We start from the raw sequence: 21,729 nt of genomic DNA, 5'->3' as shown, positions 1-21,729 counted from the left end.
AGAGAGAGAGAGAGAGAGAGAGAGAGAGCAAGGAATGAAAACAGAGAAAGAGAGAGAGAAACAGAGAGAGAAAGAGAGGGGAGAGAGAGAAAGGAAGGAAAACCGAGAGAGAGAGAAACAGAGAGAGATACAGGAGAGAGAGAAAGGAAGGAAAACCGAGAGGGAGAGAAACAGAAAGAGAGAAAGGAGAGAGAGAAGAGAGAGAGAAAGGAAGGAAAACCGAGAGGGAGAGAGAGAGAGAGAGAGAGAGAGAGAGCAAGGAATGAAAACAGAGAAAGAGAGAGAGAAACAGAGAGAGAAAGAGAGGGGAGAGAGAGAAAGGAGAGAGAGAAAGGAAGAGAGAGGGGAGAGAGAGAGAGATAAACAGAGAGAGAGAAAGGAGAGAGAGAGATAGATAAACAGAGAGAGAGAAAGGAGAGAGAGAGAACGAGAGAGAGAGAGAGAGAGGGTAGAGAGAGAGAAACAGAGAGAGCGTAGAGAGAGAGAGAGAGAGGGTAGAGAGAGAGAGAGAGATAAACAGAGATGGAGAGAGAGCACAAGAGAGAGTGTAGAGAGAGAGAGAGAGAGAGAGAGAGAGAGAGAGAGAGAGAGAGAGAGAGAGAGAGAGAGAGAGAGAGAGAGAGAAAGAGAAAGAGAGAGGGTAGAGAGAGAGAGAATGATAGAGAAACAGAGAGAGGGTAGAGAGAGAGAGAGGGTAGATATATATAGAGAGAGAGTAGAGAGAGAGAGGAGGAGAGAGAAACAGAGAGAGGGTAGAGAGAGAGAGAGAGAGGAGAGAGAGAGAGGAGAGAGAGAGAGAGAAGAAGAGAGGAGAGAGAGAGAGAGAGAGAGAGAAAGAGAGAGGGTAGAGAGAGAGAATGAGAGAAACAGAGAGAGGGTAGAGAAAGAGAGAGAGAGACAGAGAGAGAGGGTAGAGAAACAGAGGGGGTAGAGTGAAACAGAGAGAGGGTAGAGAAACAGAGAGAGGGTAGAGAAACAGAGGGGGTAGAGAAACAGAGAGAGGGTAGAGAAACAGAGAGGGTAGAGAGAGAGAATGAGAGAGAAATAGAGAGCGGGCAGAGAGAAACAGAGAGAGGGTAGAGAAACAGAGAGGGTAGAGAGAAACAGAGAGGGTAGAGAAACAGAGAGAGGGTAGAGAGAAACAGAGAGAGAGAGGGTAGAGAAACAGAGAGGGTAGAGAGGAGAGAATGAGAGAGAAATAGAGAGAGGGCAGAGAGAAACAGAGAGAGGGTAGAGAGAAACAGAGAGGGTAGAGAGAAACAGAGAGAGGGTAGAGAGAAACAGAGAGGGGTAGAGAGAAACAGAGAGAGGGTAGAGAGAAACAGAGAGGGTAGAGAGAAACAGAGAGATGGTAGAGAGAAACAGAGAGGGTAGAGAAACAGAGAGAGGGGTAGAGAGAAACAGAGAGAGGGTTAGAGAGAAACAGAGAGAGGGTAGAGAGAAACAGAGAGAGGGTAGAGAGAAACAGAGAGAGGGTATAGAGAAACAGAGAGGGTAGAGAGAAACAGAGAGAGGGTAGAGAGAAACAGAGAGAGGGTAGAGAAACAGAGAGAGGGTAGAGAGAAACAGAGAGGGTAGAGAGAAACAGAGAGGGTAGAGAGAAACAGAGAGAGGGTAGAGAGAAACCGAGAGGGTAGAGAGAAACAGAGAGAGGGTAGAGAAACAGAGAGAGGGTAGAGAAACAGAGAGGGTAGAGAGAAACAGAGAGGGGTAGAGAAACAGAGAGAGGGTAGAGAAACAGAGAGAGGGTAGAGAAACAGGAGAGAGGGTTAGAGAGAAACAGGGAGGGTAGAGAAACAGAGAGAGGGTAGAGAGAAACAGAGAAGGTAGAGAAACAGAGAGAGGGTAGAGAAACAGAGAGTGTAGAGAAACAGAGAGGGTAGAGAGAAACAGAGAGAGGGTAGAGAGGAAACAGAGAGAGGGTAGAGAAACAGAGAGAGGGTAGAGAGAAACAGGAGAGAGGTAGAGAAACAGAGAGAGGTAGAGAAACAGAGAGGGTAGAGAGAAACAGAGAGAGGGTAGAGAAACAGAGAGGGTAGAGAGAAACAGAGAGAGGGTAGAGAGAAACAGAGAGAGGGTAGAGAAACAGAGAGGGTAGAGAGCAAAGTCAGAGGAGGTGCTTTGAGCTCCAGCACATTTCTCCGTTTTAATAAACAACTTTCAGTTTTCCGAGCCGGATCAATAGAGTGCAGATTGTTTCAGAGTAGAGGGTCACTGATTCAAAATGGAAACATTTCTTATTACTTATCTAGGCAGGCCTGCCAGAGCAAGGCCCAGCACGGTACACTACCTGCTGGGTCTTTCTGCAGCTGAGGTTGGGTGGGTGGAAGGACACAATCTTCACACACTGCTGCTTGGGGCTCCACAGCCAGCCGTTCTTCTCCTCCGCTCGCCGGCAGGAGGACCTCCTGGTACACCTGGAAAAACGCCAACGCCCATCAGCCACTGCTCTCCGTCCAGCTTGTCCAGCTGGTCACACGTGACTTCCTGTCTCACAGTGACCTCTGACCCCTCTCGTCTGAGTGTTATCAGCTACCGTACCGATGGACAGAGTCACTTATTCAGTGTATGACCCTAACGAAAAGACTGACTGCTCTCGGGACTGTCAACCATAAACCACTAGAGCAACTCCACAGATGGAGGCTGGCCCTATCAAGGGCTGTTTAGAGGGACATGGGAGAGAAATACGCTGATCTGGATCTCTGCAGGACATGATTAGGAGCACACAGAGTGTGCGGCTTTCCTGCGTTTTTCTTACCTGCCCTCCAGAACACACCAGCCACAGTAGGGGTCTCGTGTGGACACACAGGACTGGCAGTCTGTTTTCAAATGGCACGCCTGCACTGGCACCTTGGTGATCTATAGCAGTAGTACACAGACACAAACAAGAGACGCAAACATGTCAGGACTGGGGGTCTGTCGGGACACTGAAATGTCTGTGACGTTGAAATTCACTTTAAAACTGGCACCTTGGAGATCTGTAGTATCACACTGTCAACAACACGAACACTAACAGCATGAATGCCTCTAACTGGGATAAACACACAGGGGCTGTCCCTTTCTCTCTACAGCAATAACAATAACACTGACAAACGGTGGAACTGTCAGGAGGTCGGTACAGAACTTCCTGGAGGACTGAACAGAACGGTAATGGAGCACTGTACAGAACTTCCTGGAGGACTGAACAGAACGGTAATGGAACACTGTACAGAACGGTAATGGAGCACTGTACAGAACTTCCTGGAGGACTGAACAGAACGGTAATGGAGCACTGTACAGAACGGTAATGGAGGACTGAACAGAACGGTAATGGAGGACTGTACAGAACGGTAATGGAGGACTGTAGAGAACGGTAATGGAGGACTGTACAGAACGGTAATGGAGCCCGGAACAGAACGGTAATGGAGGACTGTACAGAACGGTAATGGAGCACTGTTTCCAGACGGCAATGGAGGACTGTACAAAACGGTAATGGAGCACTGTACAGAACGGTAATGGAGCACTGTACAGAATGGTAATGGAGGACTGTACAGAATAGTAATGGAGCACTGTTTCCAGATGGCAATGGAGGACTGTACAGAATGGTAATGGAGCACTGTACAGAACAGTAATGGAGGACTGTACAGAATGGTAATGGAGGACTGTTTCCGGACGGTAATGGAGGACAGTACAGAACGGTAATGGAGGACTGTACAGAACGGTAATGGAGGACTGTATAGAACGGTAATGGAGGACTGTAGAGAACGGTAATGGAGGACTGTACAGAACGGTAATGGAGGACTGTAGAGAATGGTAATGGAGCACTGTACAGAATGGTAATGGACGACTGTAGAGAATGGTAATGGAGGACTGTACATAACGGTAATGGAGGACTGTAGAGAATGGTAATGGAGGACTGTATAGAACGGTAATGGAGGACTGTAGAGAACAGTAACGGAGGACTGTATAGAACGGTAATGGAGGACTGTAGAGAACAGTAACGGAGGACTGTATAGAACGGTAATGGAGGACTGTAGAGAATGTAATGGAGGACTGTATAGAATGGTAATGGAGGACTGTAGAGAATGGTAATGGAGGACTGTATAGAACGGTAATGGAGGACTGTAGAGAATGGTAATGGAGGACTGTATAGAACGGTAATGGAGGACTGTAGAGAATGTAATGGAGGACTGTATAGAACGGTAATGGAGGACTGTAGATAATGGTAATGGAGGACTGTATAGAACGGTAATGGAGGACTGTAGAGAATGTAATGGAGGACTGTATAGAACGGTAATGGAGGACTGTAGAGAATGGTAATGGATGACTGTAGAGAATGGTAATGGATGACTGTAGAGAATGGTAATGGAGGACTGTATAGAACGGTAATGGAGGACTGTAGAGAATGGTAATGGATGACTGTAGAGAATGGTAATGGAGGACTGTATAGAACGGTAATGGAGGACTGTAGAGAATGGTAATGGATGACTGTAGAGAATGGTAATGGATGACTGTAGAGAATGGTAATGGATGACTGTAGAGAATGGTAATGGATGACTGTAGAGAATGGTAATGGAGGACTGTATAGAACGGTAATGGAGGACTGTAGAGAATGTAATGGAGGACTGTATAGAACGGTAATGGAGGACTGTAGAGAATGGTAATGGAGGACTGTAGAGAATGTAATGGATGACTGTATAGAACGGTAATGGAGGACTGTAGAGAATGGTAATGGATGACTGTAGAGAACGGTAATGGAGGACTGTAGAGAATGGTAATGGAGGACTGTAGAGAACGGTAATGGAGGACTGTACAGAACGGTAAAGGTGGACTGTAGAGAATGGTAATGGAGGACTGTAGAGAATGGTAATGGAGGACTGTAGAGAACGGTAATGGAGGACTGTAGAGAATGGTAATGGAGGACTGTAGAGAACGGTAATGGAGGACTGTAGAGAATGGTAATGGAGGACTGTAGAGAATGGTAATGGAGGACTGTAGAGAACGGTAATGGAGGACTGTACAGAACAGTAATGGATGACTGTACAGAACGGTAATGGATGACTGTAGAGAACGGTAATGGATGACTGTACAGAACGGTAATGGAGGACTGTACAGAACGGTAATGGAGGACTGTACTTTTTTCTCGGTGGTGATATACAGGTGGCTGTGGCCGGCGTCGAAGAAGAGGTTTTTGTTGACTCGTTCCCCCGTGGTGTCCCCTGGTCCTCTGCTGTACACCTCTGGGTTGGTGGTCAGATGTACCTGCCAAGCAGAAACAGACAAACAACTGTTAACAATGAACCCACACTAGGCCCCTTCTCAACACACGCTGGGCTCATTCAATGGGGCACAGCACAAACAACAAAATAATCTGTCCACCAGCAACTCCCTCTATCATAGCATCCGCCCGTAGCCCCTTTACCTTGTATGGTTCCCCTACATCTCCCCCAGCACCACATCTTGTACACCTCCCCGAAAGCCCCTCTTCCACACCACACGTCCTGTTCCGTAGCATCCTCTCCTTACCTTGTACACCTCTCCCAGGCTGTTCCCCAGGAAAGCGATAGTGTGGTCGTTCTCCACGGCGACGGCCACAGCGGTCAGTATGCTCGTCCTAGTGATGACCACCTCTGCCTGCAGGGCAAACTCTGGCTTACTGGCCAGTGGAGCTGGAAGGAAGTCCGCCCCCACACTTAAAGTTGTTCAGCGTGTCTTTCTGCAGGGGGGGAGGGAGAAGAGATAAGAGATATACTAGGTCCCTTAGCGGGGCAATCTGCGGGGGGGGGGGGGGGGGGGGGGGGAGATAGGAGATATACTAGATCCCTTAGCGGGGCAATCTGCAGGGGGGGGGAAGGAAGAGATAGGAGATATACTAGGTCCCTTAGCGGGGCAATCTGCAGGGGGGGGGGGGAGAAGAGATAGGAGATATACTAGGTCCCTTAGCAGGGCAATCTGCAGGGGGGGGGGGGGAGAGATAGGAGATATACCAGGTCCCTTAGCAGGGCAATCTGCAGGGGGGGGGGAGAAGAAGAGATAGGAGATATACTAGGTCCCTTAGCGGGGCAATCTGCAGGGGGGGGGGAAGGAAGAGATAGGAGATATACTAGGTCCCTTAGCGGGGCAATCTGCAGGGGGGGGGGGAGAGATAGGAGATATACTAGGTCCCTTAGCGGGGCAATCTGCAGGGGGGGGGGAAGAGATAGGAGATATACTAGGTCCCTTAGCGGGGCAATCTGCAGGGGGGGGGGAAGAAGAGATAGGAGATATACTAGGTCCCTTAGCGGGGCAATCTGCAGGGGGGGGGAAGAAGAGATAGGAGATATACTAGGTCCCTTAGCGGGGCAATCTGCAGGGGGGGGGGGGGAGAAGAGATAGGAGATATACTAGGTCCCTTAGCGGGGCAATCTGCAGGGGGGGGGGAAGGAAGAGATAGGAGATATACTAGGTCCCTTAGCGGGGCAATCTGCAGGGGGGGGGGGGGGGGAGAAGAGATAGGAGATATACTAGGTCCCTTAGCGGGGCAATCTGCAGGGGGGGGGGGGAAGAGATAGGAGATATACTATGTCCCTTAGCGGGGCAATCTGCAGGGGGGGGAAGAGATAGGAGATATACTAGGTCCCTTAGCGGGGCAATCTGCAGGGGGGGGGAAGAGATAGGAGATATACTAGGTCCCTTAGCGGGGCAATCTGCAGGGGGGGGGGAAGAAGAGATAGGAGATATACTAGGTCCCTTAGCGGGGCAATCTGCAGGGGGGGGGGAAGAAGAGATAGGAGATATACTAGGTCCCTTAGCGGGGCAATCTGCAGGGGGGGGGGGGGGGGAGAAGAGATAGGAGATATACTAGGTCCCTTAGCGGGGCAATCTGCAGGGGGGGGGGAAGGAAGAGATAGGAGATATACTAGGTCCCTTAGCGGGGCAATCTGCAGGGGGGGGGGGGGGGGGAGAAGAGATAGGAGATATACTAGGTCCCTTAGCGGGGCAATCTGCAGGGGGGGGGGGAAGAGATAGGAGATATACTATGTCCCTTAGCGGGGCAATCTGCAGGGGGGGGAAGAGATAGGAGATATACTAGGTCCCTTAGCGGGGCAATCTGCAGGGGGGGGGAAGAGATAGGAGATATACTAGGTCCCTTAGCGGGGCAATCTGCAGGGGGGGGGGGAGAAGAGATAGGAGATATACTAGGTCCCTTAGCGGGGCAATCTGCAGGGGGGGGGGGGGAAGAAGAGATAGGAGATATACTAGGTCCCTTAGCAGGGCAATCTGCAGGGGGGGGGGGAGAAGAGATAGGAGATATACTAGGTCCTTTAGCAGGGCAATCTGCAGGGGGGGGGAGAAGAGATAGGAGATATACTAGGTCTCTTAGCGGGGCAATCTGCAGGGGGGGGAGAAGAGATAGGAGATATACTAGGTCCCTTAGCGGAGCAATCTGCAGGGGGGGGGGGGAAGAAGAGATAGGAGATATACTAGGTCCCTTAGCGGGGCAATCTGCAGGGGGGGGGGAGAAGAAGAGATAGGAGATATACTAGGTCCCTTAGCGGGGCAATCTGCAGGGGGGGGGAAGAAGAGATAGGAGATATACTAGGTCCCTTAGCGGGGCAATCTGCAGGGGGGGGGGGGAGATAGGAGATATACTAGGTCCCTTAGCGGGGCAATCTGCAGGGGGGGGGGGGGGGATAGGAGATATACTAGGTCCCTTAGCGGGGCAATCTGCAGGGGGGGGGGAGAAGAAGAGATAGGAGATATACTAGGTCCCTTAGCGGGGCAATCTGCGGTTGCCACATATTTTTGGGGACGTATAAATTATAAATGAATGATGTATCCATTGATTCTTGAAGAATATAACTTATAAATGCCTCGTGAGCTTAGTTCAACTGTCGTACCCCATCGGAACCCAACATATGAGCTCGTTTAACTCCAGTGTTTGAAAACATTGCACATGTAAATCTCTCTTTTGTTTTTACATGGTGGCCGGTCAGACCTGACATCCACAGCTCTGTGTATGAATCTGAGAATGGTTACATTTCCCCAGGCTTTTTACTAAAACAGAGGTGGGGTGTCCACGTTGTTATTATTTCAACTGCACATTGGCTTTTTAAAGCCATCTATCAAGGGAAAGAGATGAGTGATACAGCCCCACCCCCCACCACCCTACCCCTGAACACAAAGGCCTGAAATCCAACCCAAACGTGTCATATCTTTGCATTATTGATTAAAGGGAGAGAAAAAAAATGGTTTCAAATCACTGACTCTCTTTCTCCTCTTCTGACGCGCCGTTTGAAGTGGATGACAAAGGCTGCACTACTTACATCGATGCGGGAGGTGCAGAACTCGTCTGTCTTGGAGGAGTAGGGGATGTCCACGGCTGGGGTGCCGGCGATCTTGCCCGAGTCGCTGTAGCAGGCGCTGATGAGGTCCACCAGCCTCTCGTTGATGGCCTTTAGAGGGTACATGCACAGGGCCGAGTCAGCGCTGTCATCGTAGGGACTGGCCACCATGAACAACACCTTGTGCCAGGGGAGTACTTGACCATACTGGCCCGACTCCGTCATCCCCCGGGCCAGCTCTTTACCTGGGGACGCCACATAGGCTGCCTGCACCTTGTTGTACCTGTTCCCCGGGCCACAGTTGAGCTGCAGCTCTGTGTAAGAGTAGTAGTGAGGGTCGTCCTCACACAGCCGAGACACGAAGGTGAAGTTCTTGTTATCGGTGCTTCCCATGGTCCTGGAGAACAGGAAGTAGACAAAGCCCTCCTCTTTGAAGGCGTGGCGGAAGTCGTGCAGGTACTTGGGCACGAAGGGCGTGGCCTGCACGGTGGACGCCTCGACGATGCTCTCGAACACCACCCAGTCGCGGTAGTCCTGGAGGATGCGCGTGCTGATGAGCTTGGAGCTGTCCAGGCTGCCGTAGCCCTTCCCCACCAGGAACACATTGAAGGCGTTGCCGTCCTTAACGTACGTAGACATGACGCCCACCACGGCCACCCCGTCCTCGATACTAGCCACATAGGTCCTCTCGCCCTTCGAGTCGCTGTAGTACAGCTGCTGCTCCACGTTGGTCAGGTTGAGGAGGGAACAGATTCCCCGGTAGCGAGAGCCACAGACAATGAGCGAGCCGTTGGCCGGGTGCACCAGCAGCAGCTTGTTGACGTTAGGGCTGGGCTTGGTGTCCTGGCAGGCCGAGACGGGCGGGGTGCAGGTGCGGGCGTCCTCCCTGGGGCCCGTCTCGGCGCGGGCCTCCTCGCGCAGCACTGCGTCCAGCTGGTAGATGGTGTTGATGGCGCCCAGGTAGACGCGGCCGCTCCGAGGGTCCTGCACCACGTTGTTGATGGCCGTTTTGGAGGAGAAGTCCAGGACCGCCTCCTCCTGCAGCGGGCCCCCGGCTGCAGTCAGGCAGAACAGGAGGAGCAGGGGGAGGAGAGGAGCGGCCTGGACCCAGCTCGCCATCTCTGGATGAGAGAAGAGAGAGAGAGAGAGAGAGAGAGAGAGAGAGAGAGAGAGAGAGGGGGTAAGTGGTGATAAACACCCGATGAAGACAATGTCGGTTGAAATGCTGTAACGGCATCATATCACCTAAAGCAGCGGTTCCCAACTCCGGTCCTCCAGTACCTCCCACAGGATGTTGTTGTTGCCCCGGACGAACCAGATTCAACTCCTTGATGGTTAGTTGACAAGTTGAATCAGGTGTGCTTGTCCGGGGCCACAGTAACAACGGGTACAGTTAGGGGTACTCGAGGATCGCAATTGGGATCCACTGACGTAAGGCATCACATTTGAGAGCAGCATAACGGTGAGTTTAAGACTGCATCGTGGCACAGCGAACAAGCAGGTGTTATGATGACATGGGTCGGCCCAGAGGGTCCTCAGTCATGAGGTTGGGGTCGGGAGGGAAACCCCTGAATGTAATGCACGTCAAAGGACATCTAGAAGCAGGTCAATCTGAAAAGCATGCTCCCTCAACGATGCCCGTCCGTGTTCCAGTTACTCACGTTGATGAAGGATGCTTCGTATCAGGATGAATGAGATCGTAAACGTCGATCGGATACACTTTACAGAGAAACTCCCAGGGCTGAGTAGAATATGGCCAAGAACTAGATCGCAGAGCCGTAGTTTGAAATCAAACAATGGCAGTCGGCAGAGCAGGGCAGAAATCCACCATGTTTCTTCTCTGCTGTTTTTACAGGAAATGCAATATGTGCAGGAAGCAGGTTTCTTTGTTAAATGGAGGGATATGATCACACGGCACCATTTGATACACAAAAACAGACGCACACTTCCAAACAGCAGGTGGCAAAGACACCCACCTCCCACGCAGCTGATTGCCCACCGCTGTGGTTAATGTCGAGCTGCAGGTGGGTGAATCTGCAATGGCCCACCTCTGTGACTATTGTTCTCACACACAAATACACACCTATACGCCCACACACACACACACACACACACACACACACACACACACACACACACACACACACACACACACACACACACACACACACACACACACACACACACACACACACACACACAGAGATAGATATGGTTCTGCTCATTTCACCTAGGCAGTTAAGCCCATAGCCACACTCGTCAAATTGAAAATCCCTGATGAAGCTTCCCGGGAAGAAGGAAGGCAGCCTGTGCCTGGCTGTGAATCAGTGTTTTATTATGTTAACCTGCCTTCCCTCAGAGTACTAAGTGAGGAGAGGACTGATTAGACATTTGCCCTCAGGGCCCAGTTAATTTAAGCTCCTACCCCCATTTTCATGAAAGTGTCCATCCTCCCCTATTCCCTGATTTTATTTAGCTTTTTTTTCATTTCACAACCTCATTCCTTTCGGAGCCCCATTTCTCTAGGTCAACTTATCTGCTCTTTTTAATTCATACCCTTAAACAATTTCATTCCAATTGAAACTGCGTTATAAACACACTCACTCCCACCAGGAGTGTTTGGTTAGTCTTCTTTAGAGGATAGCAGGGTGGTGTTTGGCTGAAAGTCTCCCTGGTCTCTTAACACCGACAAAACAGGCTACATTTACACAGGCAGCCCAATTTGGATCTTTTGAACCAACTATTGGCAAAAAAGCAGATCTGATTGGTCAAAATACCAATTAGTCAAAGAAGGATGAGAATTGGGCTGCTTGTGTAAACACAGCCATAGTGATTCACGGACGTGTTCATGTACTAGGCTAGCATGCGCCTACTCTCCAATGAAATGATTCACTTTTTACAGGGTTACTTAGGACCAATACCAATGGCCCCTCACTAAAGGCAAAAAGCCAATGTAACATAATGGGTGGTTGATGGGCTTTCCTATAAAGAAATCAACTATAGATGCCTTCATGATGTGTTCATTGTGTAGACCGAGCAAGACTTATCAAACGTTCGGTTACTTTGTTAGGGTTATTCCGCCTTCGTTTAGTCTAGAATAAGAGCTATGACTTCTTAAAATGTGGTTTTAAAACTGCAATTCCGATCGTGACCCTGCCGGTGATAATCACTCATAGAAAAGAGGACATTCGATTTCTCATCCATTCATATTCTTTACTCCACATCTATAATCCGCTGTCAGTCTAGCAATCCAACTTCCTGTTGCAAAACCTTTCACACAAAGAAATAATATATGGATTTTCAAAATGTCACTGGCTGCTTTCTCTCGCCTAGCATATCCCGACTTAGGTCCACTGCCTATGAACAGTGCATGATCAAACAGACTGTTCGAAGCAGCTTTCCCAAACTAGGATGTAGACGAGGCTACAATAGTTGGTAGAATTGTCAGGAAGCATTCACTTGGGTAACAGGAAACTCAGCTTGACTTACTTCCATTACATCAAAGACTATTTATTTCGCCTATTCATGCAAATCTCTCACTCCCTATATATATATATATATAAAAAATCTGCTGTTAAACAAATTTGCACTCTTTTTCAAAGGAGCTCGTTCTCTCCTAGGATGTCTCCTCTCCTCTCTATCACTCTTCATCCTTTTTTCATGGGCTTAATCCAGAACACTAGAGTTAAGGAGGCTTCAAAGAGCTTCAGAGGAACAGTCAGACTCACAGTGGTAATGACACAGGTGGAGGTGGCCCCTTTGTCCCTGGGCTGTCCCGGCTTTTCTCTACTCTGAAGAAGCCTCTCTCTCTCTCTCTCTCTCTCTCTCTCTCTCTCTCTATGCCTCTGTATGGGATATGAAGGCAGGGAAAGTCTCTCCTACATAGGCTGAGCCATTCTAAAGAAAATAAAAAGCTGCTGAAATTAGTGGGTCACTCAGCGTGCTGCGTAAGCCTGCAGCTAATGAAGCCTCCAATGGCCGGGGATAAATAATAATGAAACGAGCGAGGCGCTAACGAAGCAGGCACATCTGGAAAGTGAGACGCTCCCGAGAAAGCCTCGGCCCTGATCGTCTCTCTCCCAGCGCAGAAGAGAGACGACGTACCTCGAGGAGAGAAAATTATTAACTAGATGTGCCAATCTCTCATCATGGCTTCATGGTAAACGCTACCGGCTGCCTTAACTTCACAGGCTTGTCTGCAAAGTTTGGAAATACTAGTGTACGGGCAAGGAGAGAGAAAGGGACATTTTTCTAGGGGAGCTACTTGTACAGGCCTGAAAAGCAGGGCAAAGACTGGGTGTGTCCTGCTGCCTGTTAACTGGATAGCCCTCATGCTTCTGGCAGCCTACCATCTCTTCTCCACATCACCACCCTTCCTCCTCTAATACGTCAGGACATGCCCGCACAGGAAAAGCATCTCCCAGAAGAGGAAAATTAAATATAATTGAAAAATGGCAGGTGTGAGCAGGCCATGAACACACTCGAATGAACACATACACACACAGCTTGAAACGCTGACAGAGGAATCCTTTCCTGCCGCCCGGATACCTTTCTCCAGACTGCCATTGGGTGTCCGCAGCAGAACGGAGGTCTACAGTACCCTAACCATCATCCTCTCTGGCACAGACGAGGACCCCCCCCCCCCCGCCACTAGGATAACACCCCGGCCAGGCCGCCTGCAGGAGGAAGTGAGTGTCCGCTGATTACATCTCCACTATGCTGAACAGACAGACGTCTGATGCGTCCCAAATGGGCACCTTGTTACATATTTAGAGCCCTATGGGTCCCGGTCAAAAGTAGTGCACTTTGTAGGGAGTAGGGTGCCATTTGAGACGCAAGACAGTGAGTCACGGACACCGATCTTCAAACCCAGCACGAGTGCTGCTCTCAGACCTAGCTCTCATTAAACAGATAGTGAGATATCAATAAAGAAATAACAGACCCCCCCCCCCCCCTCCATCGCAAACATAATAGGATATCACCCCATAAGGCGGCAGCCCACATTCATATTCATATTCAGCATTTCTCATATTAGCGCTCCTATCCTCCCTCTTTCACTGTCCAGCAGATGCCGTTCCTGACAGTGACGGTGACGTCTTTATATTAAAGCCTTTCTTAGTGTTACGTTGCTGATAAAAGTGAACCACCATTAAATTAGTGGCCCGACCCTAGGGGCCGGGGGTGAGAGAGGGGTTAACGCCCAATTGCCTATCTGGCCCTGTGTGTCTGTCTGTCTCCGCGCGTCTCAGTGCGAGGGTGTTAAAGCGAGTTACAGGCAAAATGACAAAGTGGGTTTAGCGGCGCACAAGGAGCGGCGGCGGCGGAAACAAATGTCTCCGTCAGGTGCATTACACGCCGCCGAGAGCTCTTTGTTCTTTCTTCCAGTCAGGGAGAGGAAAAAATGCATGAGCCTGTCCCCTCCTACCCATCTGAGTGAAATTGTTTTAAAAGTGCTTAGGGAAGCTTGTGTGAAAATGTAAATCCAATTTCCATATGAACAATTACCCTGCCGTCAGGGTAGGCAGTTAATTTATTTCAATTTGACTGACTGCAATGAGCCACTGGCCCAGGCAACCAGTCTAGCCATCGTGATCAGGCAGGGCATTGAGCAGGCAGCCATTGATGGAACTAGCCTGGTCTATAACACTCAGAGACCCAGCTGTCCTGGCCGAAGTACCATCCCCCTGAAACCTACCATGACCAGAATACACTAAAACACACATTATCCTCACATTAGTGTGTGTGTACGTGTGTGTCAGGGCTTCCGTTAGCCAGTAATATTTTGGCCGTTAAAATCAAATTGGCACCGGCCAATTGTCCGGGAGAAGTAAAATCCCATTGCAAAAATGCCTTTTTAGCCTATTCATTGATTGAAATAAGAGTCGTTGTGGAGCGAGAGCTGCTGCTATAGTTCATCAAACAGCTGGTTCGTTGCTGCTGGAGCGAAACGTGCATATATTAGTCCAATCATGGCGCATCAATTCTAAATGCAATCGCGTGTTAACGGTTTCGATGGCCACGATTAAAAATAGCTACTATTTTTATTTCTCAACTGGTAATTGAAGCGGGCTTTCCATTCACCATTCAAGTGCATCGGCAACGAGGCAGGCTTCATCATGTCACACACCATGAAGTATGATCATCCTGAATTAAACGTGTGTAATGACGAATGAGAAAGTTGCAGACGCACAAATGTGGCACACATATCATACCCCATGGTTAGAAATCAAACTGTTCCTGGTGCAAAAAACAATGTCCTATCCCGGAGCTTTACTAAGCATTACGAAGCTGCTCCCGAATGTACTACGTCTGGACTGGGACATTGATTCTATCGTAGTCCATGTGGGTTTTAATGATGTTATGAAGGGCAGCTCTGAACAGTTGAAACTGGATTTCAAAAAGCTGATTGCATCTCTGCTAGACACTAACAAAAGACCCATCATATCTGGCCCTGTGCCCTCTCTGAATCGTGGCATTGAACACTTTAGCAGGATTCTTTCCCTTCACAACTGGCTAACCTGTGTTAAGTGATTATTGCAGCTCAATGGGTGTAACTTTTGTTGACAATTTCGATTCCTTCTGGAAACAAAACACGTTTTATAAGGAGGATGGGATCCACCCAAATCATTTGAGTACCTGGATCCTTTCACAGAATTATAAGGCTGCGTTGAGACAACCACTTATCAATGACCCAAGCCCAGCTCAGTTAATCCCTACCATTGAGTCGTCATAATGCTCTAGAAAATATACATTATACCAGGGGCGTTGTTAGACACAATGTAAGCAGTCTAATTTATGTCCCTCTAACTGCCCTGAATGCCTCTGCTGATTCAACAGCTATTCTATGCAGTAATCATGTGCCTATGAACCAGATGTATGCTGTTAGCACTGAGGCGGTGTGCCGTAGTAGGAAGTCCACTGTGTTCAACTCATCCTGTACTAACATAAATAACATGAGAATCCAACGAGAAGGATATACTGCTCTCCCGGCACCAGATCCCAGTCATTTGCGTGAAGAAAAGCCAGAGGAAAAGAGCACGCAGATCGGGCTGCTTTTTGAGAATCCGTAGGCGAGCGAGTCAACTCCCACTGTCAATTCTATTGCACTTCATTGGCAAATAAAATGTATGACCTATAATTACGATTATCCTACCAACGGGATTTTAAGAAGTGCAATATCTTGTGTTTCACAGAGTCGTGGCTAAACAACTACACGGATAATATAGAGCTGGAGGGATTTTCAATGCACCGGAAGAACAGAGAACTACGTCTGGTAAGACAGCTGGTGTGCGATTTCTAATATTAAAGAAGACTCAAGGTATTGTTCGCCTAAGGTAGAGTACCTTATGATAAGCTGTAGACCACACTATCTACAAAGAGAGTTCTCATCTATATTATTTGTAGCCGTCTATTTACCACCACAGACCGATGCTGACACTAAGACCGCTCTCAACCAACTCTATAAGACCATAAGCAAACAAGAAAATGCTCACCCAGAAGCGGCGCTCCTAGTGGCCGGGGACTTTAATGCAGGCAAACTTAAATCAGTTTTACCAAATTTTTACCAGCATGTCACATGTGCAACCAGAGGAAAAAATAACTTTACACAGACTCTAACTCTATGCAGCAATGAACTCCACACACAGAGACGCATTCAAAACTGTCCCTCGCCCTCCATTTGGCAAATCTGACCATAATTCTATCCTCCTGATTCCCGCTTACAAGCAAAAACTAAAGCAGGAAGTACCACTCGCACAATACGGAAGTGGTCAGATGACACGGATGCTACGCTACAGGACTATTTTGCTAGCACAGACTGGAATATATTCCGGGATTCATCCAATGGCATTGAGGAGTATACCATCTCAGTCATCGGCTTCATAAATAAGTGCATCGATGACGTCGTCCCCACAGTGACTGTTCATACATATCCGAAACAGAAGCCATGGATTATAGGCAACATCTGCATTGAGCTAAAGGCTAGAGCTGCCACTTTCAAGGAGCGGGACACTAATCCGGACGCCTATAAGAAATCCCGCTAGGCACTCAGACGAACCAGCAAACAAGCAAAGCATCAATACAGGATTAAGATTGAATCCTATTACACCGGCTCTGACGCTCGTTGGATGTGGCAGGGCTTGAAAACTATTACGGTCTACAAAGGGAAACCCAGATGCGAGCTGCCCAGTGACGTGAGCCTACCAGACGAGCTAAATGCCTTTTATGCTCGCTTCGAGGCAAGCAACACTGAAGCATGCACGAGAGCACCAGCTGTTCTGGATGACTGTGTGATAATGCTCTCGGTAGCCGATGTGAGCAAGACCTTTAAACAGGTCAACATTCAGGCCAGGTGGATTACCAGGACGTGTACTCAAAGCATGCGCGGACCAACTGACAAGTGTCTAGTACAAAAAGGCTTCTCAACAGTTTTTACCCCCAAGACATAAGACTCCTGAACAGGTAACCAAATGGTTACCCGGACTATTTGCATTATGTGCCCCACCCCAACCCCTCTTTTACGCTGCTTCTACTCTCTGTTTATCTTATTTGCATAGTCACTTTAACTATACATTCATGTACATACTACCTAAATTGGCCCGACCAACCAGTGCTCCCGCACATTGGCTAACCGGGCTATCTGCATTGTGTCCCACCACCCGCCAAGCCCTCTTTTTTACGCTTCTGCTACTCTCTGTTCATCATATATGCACAGTCACTTTAACGATACCTACATGTACATACTACCTCAATAAGCCTGACTAACAGGTGTCTGTATATATATAGCCTTGCTACTCTTTTTTCAAATGTATTTTTACTGTTGTTTTATTTCTTTACTTACCTACACACACACACACACTGGTTAGAGCCTGTAAGTAAGCATTTCACTGTAAGGTCTACACCTGTTGTATTCGGCGCACGTGACAAATAAACTTTAATTTGATTTGATTTAATCCAGGTAGAATCAGGAATTCCCCAGGGCTGCTGTCTAGGCCCCTTACTTTTTTCAATCTTTACTAAAGACATGCCAGTAAGTAAAGCCAGTGTGTCTATGTATGCGGATGACTCAACACTATACACATCAGCTACTACATGACCGAAATGACTGCAACACTTAACAAAGAGCCGCAGTTAGTTTCAGAATGGGTGGCAAGTTCTAAATATTTCTTAAACTAAAAGCACAGTATTTGGGACAAATCATTCACTAAACCCTAAACCTCAGTTAAATCTTGTAATAAAAAATGTGTAAACTGCCTGGAATAACCCTGGATTGTAAGCTGTCATGGTCAAAATATATGAATACAACAGAAGCTAAAATGGGGAAAAGTCTGTCCATAATAAAGCGCTGCTCTGCCTTCTTAACAGCACTATCAACAAGGAAGGTCCTACAGGCCTTAGTTTTAATAGCACCTGGACTACTGTTCAGTTGTGTGTTCAGGTGCCACAAAGAGGGACTTGGCTCAGAACAGGGCAGCACGGGTGGCCCTTGGATGTACACAGAGAACAAACATTAATAATATGCATTTCAATCTCTCCTGGCTCAAAGTGGAGGAGAGATTGACTTCATCATTACTTGTATTTGTGAGTGGTATTGACATTGAAAGCACTGAGCTGTCTGTTAAAACGATTAGCACACAGCTCAGACACTCATATGCACACCCCACAAGACATGTCACTAGAGGTCTCTTCACAGTCCCCATGTCCAGAACAGACTATAGGAGGCACATAGTACTACATAGAGCCATGACTACATGGAACTCTATTCCATATCAGGTAACTGATGCAAGCAGTAAAATCTGATTTAAAAACAGATAAAAAAATCACCTTATGGGACAGCGGGGACTGTGAAGCAAAACGAACATAGGCACAGACACATGCATACACACACATGATAACATACGCACTATACACACACGTACACATGGATTTTGTGTTGTAGATACGTGGTAGTGGAGTAGGGGCCTAAGGGCACACGCTTAGTGTGTTGTGAAATATGTTATGAATGTATTGTAATGTTTTTAAAATTGTATAATTGCCTTAATTTTGCCGGACCCCAGGAAGAGTTGCTTCTGCTTGGTGATCCATAATAAATACAAATACCCCAAGACATGCTAACCTCTCACCATGACAATAACAGGGGAGGTTAGCATTTTATATCACACCTGCAAGACATGCTAATCTCTCACCATTACAATAACAGGGGAGGTTAGCATTTTATATCACACCTGCAAGACATGCTAACCTCTCACCATGGCAATAACAGGGGAGGTTAGCATTTTATATCACACCTGCAAGACATGTTAATCTCTCACCATTACAATAACAGGGGAGGTTAGCATTTTATATCACACCTGCAAGACATGCTAACCTCTCACCATGACAATAACAGGGGAGGTTAGCATTTTATATCACACCTGCAAGACATGCTAACCTCTCACCATGACAATAACAGGGGAGGTTAGCATTTTATATCACACCTGCAAGACATGCTAACTCTCACCATGACAATAACAGGGGAGGTTAGCATTTTATATCACACCTGCAAGACATGCTAACCTCTGACCATGACAATAACAGGGGAGGTTAGTATTTTACATCATACCTCCAAGACATGCTAACCTCTCACCATTACAATAACAGGAGAGGTTAGCATTTTATATCATATGTCCAAGACATGCTAACCTCTCACCATCACAATATCAGGAGAGGTTAGCATTTTATATCATATGTCCAAGACATGCTAACCTCTCACCATTAAAATATCAGGAGAGGTTAGCATGTTATATCACACCTGCAAGACATGCTAACCTCTCACCATGACAATAACAGGGGAGGTTAGCATTTTATATCATACCTCCAAGACATGCTAACCTCTCACCATCACAATATCAGGAGAGGTTAGCATTTTATATCATATGTCCAAGACATGCTAACCTCTCACCATTAAAATATCAGGAGAGGTTAGCATGTTATATCACACCTGCAAGACATGCTAACCTCTCACCATGACAATAACAGGGGAGGTTAGCATTTTATATCATACCTCCAAGACATGCTAACCTCTCACCATTACAATATCAGGAGAGTTAGCATTTTATAATCATACGTCCAAGACATGCTAACCTCTCACCATGACAATAACAGGGGAGGCTAGCATTTTATATCACACCTGTAAGACATGCTAATCTCTCACCATTACAATAACAGGGGAGGTTAGTATTTTATATCACACCTGCAAGACATGCTAATCTCTCACCATTACAATAACAGGGGAGGTTAGCATTTTATATCACACCTCCAAGACATGCTAATCTCTCACCATTGCAATAACAGGGGAGATTACCATTTAATATCACACCTCCAAGACATGCTAATAACAGGGGAGGTTAGCATTTTATATCATATGTCCAAGACATTATAACCTCTCACCATTACAATATCGGGAGAGGTTAGCATTTTATAATCATACGTCCAAATCATGCTAACCTCTCACCATTACAATATCAGGAGAGGTTAGCATTTTATATCATGCGTCCAATACATGCTAACTCTCACCATTACAATAACAGGGGAGGTTAGTATTTTATATCATACCTGCAAGACATGTTAATCTCTCACCATGACAATAACAGGGGAGGTTAGCATTTTATATCATACGTCCAAGACATGCTAACTCTCACCATTACAATAACAGGGGAGGTTAGTATTTTATATCATACCTGCAAGACATGCTAATCTCTCACCATGACAATAACAGGGGAGGTTAGCATTTTATATCATACGTCCAAGACATGCTAACTCTCACCATTACAATAACAGGGGAGGTTAGCATTTTATATCACACCTGCAAGACATGCTAACTCTCACCATGACAATAACAGGGGAGGTTAGCATTTTATATCACACCTGCAAGACATGCTAACCTCTCACCATGACAATAACAGGGGAGTTTAGCATTTTATATCATACCTCCAAGACATGCTAACCTCTGACCATGACAATAACAGGGGAGGTTAGTATTTTACATCATACCTCCAAGACATGCTAACCTCTCACCATTACAATAACAGGAGAGGTTAGCATTTTATATCATATGTCCAAGACATGCTAACCTCTCACCATCACAATATCAGGAGAGGTTAGCATTTTATATCATATGTCCAAGACATGCTAACCTCTCACCATTAAAATATCAGGAGAGGTTAGCATGTTATATCACACCTGCAAGACATGCTAACCTCTCACCATGACAATAACAGGGGAGGTTAGCATTTTATATCATACCTCCAAGACATGCTAACCTCTCACCATTACAATATCAGGAGAGTTAGCATTTTATAATCATACGTCCAAGACATGCTAACCTCTCACCATGACAATAACAGGGGAGGCTAGCATTTTATATCACACCTGTAAGACATGCTAATCTCTCACCATTACAATAACAGGGGAGGTTAGTATTTTATATCACACCTGCAAGACATGCTAATCTCTCACCATTACAATAACAGGGGAGGTTAGCATTTTATATCACACCTCCAAGACATGCTAACCTCTCACCATTACAATAACAGGAGAGGTTAGCATTTTATATCATATGTCCAAGACATGCTAACCTCTCACCATCACAATATCAGGAGAGGTTAGCATTTTATATCATATGTCCAAGACATGCTAACCTCTCACCATTAAAATATCAGGAGAGGTTAGCATGTTATATCACACCTGCAAGACATGCTAACCTCTCACCATGACAATAACAGGGGAGGTTAGCATTTTATATCATACCTCCAAGACATGCTAACCTCTCACCATTACAATATCAGGAGAGTTAGCATTTTATAATCATACGTCCAAGACATGCTAACCTCTCACCATGACAATAACAGGGGAGGCTAGCATTTTATATCACACCTGTAAGACATGCTAATCTCTCACCATTACAATAACAGGGGAGGTTAGTATTTTATATCACACCTGCAAGACATGCTAATCTCTCACCATTACAATAACAGGGGAGGTTAGCATTTTATATCACACCTCCAAGACATGCTAATCTCTCACCATTGCAATAACAGGGGAGATTACCATTTAATATCACACCTCCAAGACATGCTAATAACAGGGGAGGTTAGCATTTTATATCATATGTCCAAGACATTATAACCTCTCACCATTACAATATCGGGAGAGGTTAGCATTTTATAATCATACGTCCAAGACATGCTAACCTCTCACCATTACAATATCAGGAGAGGTTAGCATTTTATATCATGCGTCCAATACATGCTAACTCTCACCATTACAATAACAGGGGAGGTTAGTATTTTATATCATACCTGCAAGACATGCTAATCTCTCACCATGACAATAACAGGGGAGGTTAGCATTTTATATCATACGTCCAAGACATGCTAACTCTCACCAT

General features: G+C 46.9%; 1 protein-coding gene across 1 annotated transcript in view; it reads right to left on the bottom strand.

Annotated features, from left to right (window-relative positions):
* plxnb2b (plexin b2b) overlaps window positions 1-21,729 on the bottom strand; it is a gene marked incomplete in the record, with an annotated part of 190,917 nt that overhangs the window by 47,361 nt on the left and 121,827 nt on the right. The window contains 6 exon segments of the mRNA XM_031801151.1: window positions 2,291-2,417; window positions 2,759-2,859; window positions 5,116-5,241; window positions 5,506-5,667; window positions 5,669-5,695; window positions 8,286-9,424. Coding sequence (XP_031657011.1) covers window positions 2,291-2,417; window positions 2,759-2,859; window positions 5,116-5,241; window positions 5,506-5,667; window positions 5,669-5,695; window positions 8,286-9,422 — 1,680 coding nt within the window.

The sequence above is a fragment of the Oncorhynchus kisutch genome, linkage group LG22 (assembly GCF_002021735.2).
Source record: "Oncorhynchus kisutch isolate 150728-3 linkage group LG22, Okis_V2, whole genome shotgun sequence".
Lineage (NCBI taxonomy): Eukaryota > Metazoa > Chordata > Actinopteri > Salmoniformes > Salmonidae > Oncorhynchus > Oncorhynchus kisutch.
Note: the sequence above shows the minus strand (reverse complement) of the source record. Positions and strands in the feature narration are given on the sequence as shown.